Raw genomic sequence first — 6,897 nt, 5'->3', positions numbered from 1 at the left:
GAGCCTTCTCTTCTCCAGGCTGCACACCCCCAACTCTCTCAGCCTGTCCTCGCACGGGAGCTGCTCCAGCCCTTGGACCATCTCCGTGGCTCCTCTGACCCCGCTCCAGCAGCTCCGTGTCCCTCTTCTGTTGGGGGCCCCAGAGCTGTACCCCAGGTGGGGTCTTACAAGAGTGGAGCAAGACCAGTGACAAAACATGATTATGAAAGACATAGGCTCTTGACATAAGATGGAGCCTTTACCACTTGACTGAATGAGACTCAGCACGTAATCCAGGCGAAGGAAGGGCACAAACCCATCCTGCTCCCAAAGATCAATGTGGCCTTATCCTAGTGAGAAGCATCCACATCCTGCTGACGAGGTGACAGTGGGAAGTCCAGTCTGGCACACGAGAAACTGCTGGAACCAAGCCTGGGTCCTGCGCTAGATGTTTTAAACCGCTCTCATAACCACGGAGAGAAAAGGGTGTAGTCTGGCAGTAGTCCTAAAAATAGTAAAAAGTAGCTGATCTCAATGTGTTCCAACATGGTGAGTCCTGAATCTGTGATTACACCCACATTCCTGGCAGAGGAGGAGGATGCGGTGCGGTACAGTTAGACGGGCTGAGTAACGAAAGGCAGAGGACACGTCCATCTCGGGACCCGGCAGCAATACAGAATCTGAACAGGCAGGCCTTACAAATTAATCCATGCACCAATTTCCAACCCCAATAAAACATTCATTCCACTTCTCCTGCTGCACCCAGCAGCATCACCCACCTCCAACCAGTGCTCCCAGAAGCAGACCTCTTTTCACAGAGAAGCAATTCAAGAGTTAATTGCTTCATAGTTCTATAGCTAATTGTTATACTTTGCTCATGCTATCCTGGATTTAATTCAATTTCCCACTCATATCTACAAATTGGGATTTTCCTAAATATATTTAACATTAATACATCAGTTTTGCTCCTCTTTTCTACATGCAGGACGGGCCAATGCTGAGACCATCAAATAAATAAATCCCCCAGCACACGACTATTTGCACTTGTGCCTGTTTACCCAGCGGCTTCAGCTCCCTTATAACTGCTGAAACAACCTCATCTAGCAGCAAGCAAACTTGCATATGAAGTCTTCGAAGCCTTGCACCAGAAATTCCACGGAAAGTTTTACCCTGGGACAGCAGGAGCCGAGCGCTCAGTGGCACAGAGACCAGAACAATCCCTGAATGTGTTCTCCAAGGGAGGGAGGTTTCCCAAAGGTGACGGGGTTTGTAATCTCCCTGGAATGTCTTTTACATGAACGATGCTACTTGAGAACTGCACTGTGCCGTCCAGTTCATCTCGGTGACGTGCCTGGAGATGGGACCCTGCTCACAGAAGCGCTTTTATGCAGAATGAATGGTTCACAGCCTGCAAAAATTAACAAAAGTGTAACTGTGCGCAGCTCCCCCATCCCTCCAGCATTCACAAGGAGGGGAAAAAAAAAAAAATCCTCCAAACTCCTGCTAAATGCTAGAGCGCTTCAGTCAGAGGAATGACCACTCATTCAAAACTCATTGTGCCTTGGGGTTTCACTGTGTAAAGCAACTTTTTCTGCCCTGACCTACAGATCCCCACTCTGACCTCTGGCTTGCTGCAAAATGAGCTAAATATTTGAAGTGAAGCCAAACAAACTGTTTCTTTAAACACTTCTTTTCAGAAATTGGAAAATCTTCCTAATGGAATGAGGATCCCGGGGAACCTCTACAGCTGACTAAGTTCTTGCTTGTTTTAGGAGGGAAGCCCTGCATTTTGTAGGAAAGGGAGATTTTTTGCAACCACAGGGGAAATGTAACAGGGATGTGTTACACCGGGACCCTCCAACCTTTCAAGCTGCTGAGGTTGACAGGAGGATGGCAAGAGCATCCCAAAGCACCAGGGAGTGCACATGTATTCTCTTCACCCATCCATCTGGACTCCTCCTGTATTGTAGCAGAGAGGTTAAATAAAACCAGAGCAACCACAGCACCCCAGGGTTTTTATTCCCAGTTCTGCCTCTGACCTGCTGTGTGGACGTGGGTAAAACACTCGCCTTGTACCGGAGTTTGCTCACCTGTTAGAGAGGGAGATCCACTGTCAGGGGGATCTGTCTTCCTAAATTATTTGTTCTGGAAAGTTTGACCATAGCTCTTTTCTTGCTAGGAGTGAAGCCAACACCCAGACTCCTGTCTGACACGTATTGGCTTGCTGTCTCCTTCATGCAGGAGGGGGACAGAGAACTGGGGTTCAGCTGGCGCTTGGCTGGAAGGCAGCATTTAAACCCAAGTATCGGGCTCACAGTGCTTCTCTGCAGACCTGATTAAATCACGGGTAGTTTGCTGGTCTAACTACACCAGCGAGGACTGCAATGAGTCACCATTTGTGATGGACATGGATGTGCTGGCAAAAGCTCCCCATGCAGGCAGCATGGGAGGGAAGCTCATCGAGCCCTGGGTGAGGCAGGAACAAGCTACAATAGTGCAGAAGTTATTGCTCCGCCGGGAGCCCTTTGTTGACAGTTACTTGTAGAGCTCGTTAGCACAGCTCCGCTAGCAAAGCCCAGCCCGGGTCACTGCCTGCCGCTAAACCCCCGTGTTTGAAGAAATGCAAAGGTCACCTGCAGAAATGAAGGGCAACACACGTTGCTCTCTGTGCGGGGTGCTGTGCCGGGTGCTGTGCGGGTACCCCAGTGCCACCGCTCACATGCACAGCCATGGGAAAGGCATGCTGGTACGCACCCAGCAAAGGGCTTTCCCATGGCAGAAACCTGGGGAAACCTTCACGGCTAGAACTGCCGTTCCCTGCACGAGACACCTCGCATCTCACACGGACGCTTGCCACGGCGTGCGGCACGTTCGTTTGAGGAGAAGCCGTGTGGACAGGTCTCTTGCTTATGCCTCAAATTCTTTAATGCAGATGTAAAAGCTGAAAACAACCTTAGTGAGAAAACCTTCCTGTAAAGCGCACACGACCAACCCAGCAATCTCTGTACAGGTTTGCAGAGCTCCTGAGAAAGTGCTGTTAGCCTTCGTTTCCTGTCATCGGAACGGCGACATTTTTACTCCTTTCCCTTGGATTCCCTTACGCAATAACGAGAAGCAGCACCCAGCTTTCATTTATTATTTATCTGTGCCTTCATCGTTGCACAGAGCAGAGCACAGGTATCGTCTGAACCTGTCTCAGTGAGTCCCTAATGCTGAGTGATGGGGTGTAAAATTAATTCCATGCTCCTAAAATGGGGACTGGCTTTTAAAAAAATCAAGAAATCGTCCTTTTCAAGAAGAGTGCCATTATCAGTGGTATTAACTACCCTGCCTTGGCTTGCACTCGGATGCCGAGATGTGTCCTGAGCACCACCTTTGACAAAGGCTGGCATTTGTCACTTCAAGCCAGGTGGCATTGCTCACATGGCAGAGCCACACTCAGACTGTCCGGGCGAGTCTAGCGATACTGATCTGCTGGAAACAAGGAGACAGGACCACGGGATCAGCCAGCTTTTCTTACAAACCGCCACTGCCCACAATCTCACCCTCAAAGCAAAGGCTAACTAGAGCTTTCACTTTATCCTGAGCAATATGGGGGGAGAAAGGGAGATAAACCAGAGACAATAGGGAATTCAAAGGGGTGGAAATACTGCGCTGCATCAGCGAGAGAGCTGCTTTACTGACTTCACAGCTACAGAAGGTCATGAGTCAAATGCTGCGACTGGATTTTCAGATGAGCCAAGGAACTGTATAAGCATTAATAATGTAGAAATTACACAAGCTACAACAAGGGCAATTGTTTCTCATGCTTCAGGCCATAAACTGCATTAGCAACAAGAATAAATCTTTCCCCTTGCATCCAGCACTACAAAGCTGCATGCAGTGTCCACCACCCTCGGGAGCTGGAGCCTTGTGGGACTCCTCGTGGGTTACCCATGGGCTGGTGTAAGAATGTGGGGCAGCTCTGGTTGAGGACCAGGTTAGGCAGAGGTAGAACACACCCCCAGCAGTGTTGCACGTTTATTTTTAAGTGGCTCACACACAACCAAAACAAAGACACAAGAATTCCCCTAAGCCTGTCTTAATTTCTGGCAACTCCTCTTTTTTACAATGAAATCCTTAAACTCCAAAGAGCCACAAGAATAAAGCCAAAATAACTGATGCACAGAGCAGTTCTATCTCCAGTGCTCCAGGCCAGACATTTACATAGTGACCCTTTTGCCCCCTCCCAAAATTAGCACAGCCTCTTTGCAGGGTCTGAGCCAAGCCGGGCTCAGCTGTGCTGAGCACTTCCTCACTGGGAGCTCTTTCCTGGGCTGATTCTCAGCTCCTCTGGCAGGGACTGAACTCAGAAATCCTTCGTTGCTTGTCTTTCAGGGGATCATCTTAACCAGAGGATGGAGCATGCCATAGCTGGGGAATAACACAGGAAGTTATGACCCAGCTTCCACACGCTTTTTCTTCAGAAAAACTCAAGTTTTGGTAGGTAGTGGGAATTTGGATGTGGAGCTGAAATTTGGTCATTCCCACAGCAGGCAGGGGATGCAGCTGGGGTCTCCAGACACAGAGCCTGGTTGGCAAGAAGTGACACCCAACACCTCTGGTGAGTAATGAGCTGGGGGAAGAACAAACTGTCTTGGGGACTTGCTAAGAACTGCAAACTCTGGGCAATTTGCTGATGTGGTTGCTGCTCAGGTTATTTGTAAACAGAAGACATCAGGGCTGTATGAACAGAGGTGCTGATGTTTTCCTAAAGAACATCTCTCATGTGGAACAGACTGTCCTGTCCGTAAAACATGAGCCTGGTGCTATCTAATGCCTCACACCCACGGCTCGCATCAGTGCCCAGGTCCTGCAGACCTTTTGGTTTTCCCTGTTGGAGAAAGGAGCTACGCTGATTTTACCGGTTACTGCAAGATCTCGCAGGACTGTAACAAGTGCCCGCGGGGAACACGCAGCCCTCCAGCTCTTCGCCTCTTGGTTGTTCTTTAAAGACATTACACTGGGTTGAGTTTTAGCCAAGTATGTGTGAGGAAATCTCCCTCTGCTGCCAGGCCAGGATGCTGCCTGGATCACGAATCCAAATATTCCCTTCTTCCAGCCTCAGACACTTGCACCTTTTGATTCCCAACCCACATCAGTTCAGCACTCGGGAAACGGGCTCCATGACCGTACCGTGTGGGACAGCACCTTGCTACCATGGAAATGGTGCCAACACTTAACTGCATCCAGGTCGGGCACGTTGCCCAGCTTTGGGAGACTATTTCTGCAGCTTGGCCAGCGCAGAAAGCTTTTCTCCCAGCTAGTGCAGCACTCAGCACCAGATGTTTCCTCAGCATAGCACTCGCTGTTCAAAGATCTGCATCAGAATTTAACGTAGGGAGGAAGAAATTCAGGAATTTGCAATGGGTCTCGTAGAACAGCTCAGACATTTTGCTCTAGATCCTGAGAAGGAGCCAGAGAGCAGGTCTCTGCCTGGGGAACACAAAAGCTCGTCCTTGTGTGTTGAGTCCTTGGTCCTAGACCATGGTCCCACCAGTGAAGGACCACAGAGGAAGCAATCTGTGAAGCTGGGGAGAGCGAAGGACAGAACAAAAAGCAGCCAAAGCTAATATTCAGCACTGGGTTTGCAAGAAGGAACGGATACTGGAAACCAAATGAGACAGACAGAGCTCATTCTTCTTCTGAGGAGGAAGGCCAGGCCTCACCAGTGGGGCTTGAAGCAATCATTACTCCACCATGGGAACATACAACAACCCCTAGACAGTAGCCCAGGCAGAGACAAGTACAAATGGACAGAAATTTTTAAACCACTTACTCTGGAACCTCTCTTGCCAGGTGGTCCTGGTAAGCCCGGCAGACCTGGTGGACCCTAGAAAAAATAAAAATAAATATTAATGATGGTTCTACAACAGGATGGTGCTCCTGGCAGTGTTCGAGGGAGAGCCATAATACAACCATTTGGAAAAGACCTGGGGAGAAGTGCTAGTTATAACACCACAGCCAGAATTCCCCTTCAGCTTATGCTATTACCATAAGGGGATAAAAGCCATGCACACTAATATCTGCAGAAACATATATTTCCATAGAGTAGAGACAGAGCGTTCACATCTCTCTGCTGCAGACCGCATTCCCGTGGCCACAGCTGTGCTTCATGCTTCCAGTTTCCTGGACCCGTGCTGTAAGACTGGGGTAACACAACTGTCTCTCAGCTCTGGAGTTTCCTGCTACGTGCCAGCACACAACAGCAGTAATGTGTTAGCACCTTGGTGCGGGAGGAACAGCGTGTGTTGTAATATCCACCAGCTGAGGATGGAGAGCTCTTGGTGTTCTAGGTTCCTACATGAGTTGCAACATAATCACATCCCAGCACTTCGTATTTTAAAGCAGCATGTTATAAAATGTAATAAAATTGGTGTCAATATTGGAAATTCTTAAATACTGCCCTGTGAGGTCAGCTCATACGTGTCAGAGTAGTGGGGGTTCTTGGAAGGAGGTGAGAACAAAGTGGAGATACCAGGCGCCCAGCTGTGCACTGATCCAAAACAGGTTAGGAAAAAATACTTAACCAATGAGGTCTGAACGCCTTTGGATTTATTCATTTATTTATTCATTTTTTCAGTGGACTGGAGAATTCAGATTTCTGGAGAGCCATTTGCAACTCCTAATAACTCCTCAAAACTTCTTTTTCCTCCAGCCAAACATGTCGAACAAGAATAACTGTTAATTAAAGCGTCTCCCAGAGGATTTATATTCTAGTAGCTTGTTACAAAAGACAAGCTTTCATGGCATTCAGCGGAGAGAGAGATCCCGAGCAGCAGGCTGAAGGATGTTTGGAAGGCAGCCTGGGCTCTCTGACGGAGGGCAGCCAGGGGAGCAGGAGCTCCGTGGGGAAAGACGGGAGCATCGCACGGAGCA

The 6,897-nt window shown here is 48.8% G+C and overlaps 1 protein-coding gene across 1 annotated transcript in view; it reads right to left on the bottom strand.

Moving 5' to 3' along the window:
- COL27A1 (collagen, type XXVII, alpha 1) overlaps positions 1-6,897 on the bottom strand; it is a gene marked incomplete at its 5' end in the record, with an annotated part of 145,734 nt that overhangs the window by 124,315 nt on the left and 14,522 nt on the right. Inside the window, 1 exon segment of the mRNA XM_010083117.1 lies at positions 5,798-5,851. Within this exon segment, the coding sequence (XP_010081419.1) occupies positions 5,798-5,851 (54 nt within the window).

This window comes from Pterocles gutturalis, unplaced genomic scaffold (genome assembly GCF_000699245.1).
Source record: "Pterocles gutturalis isolate BGI_N339 unplaced genomic scaffold, ASM69924v1 scaffold19100, whole genome shotgun sequence".
Lineage (NCBI taxonomy): Eukaryota > Metazoa > Chordata > Aves > Pterocliformes > Pteroclidae > Pterocles > Pterocles gutturalis.
The sequence above is the reverse complement of the archived record's forward strand: the minus strand, read 5'-3'. Positions and strand labels throughout refer to the sequence as shown.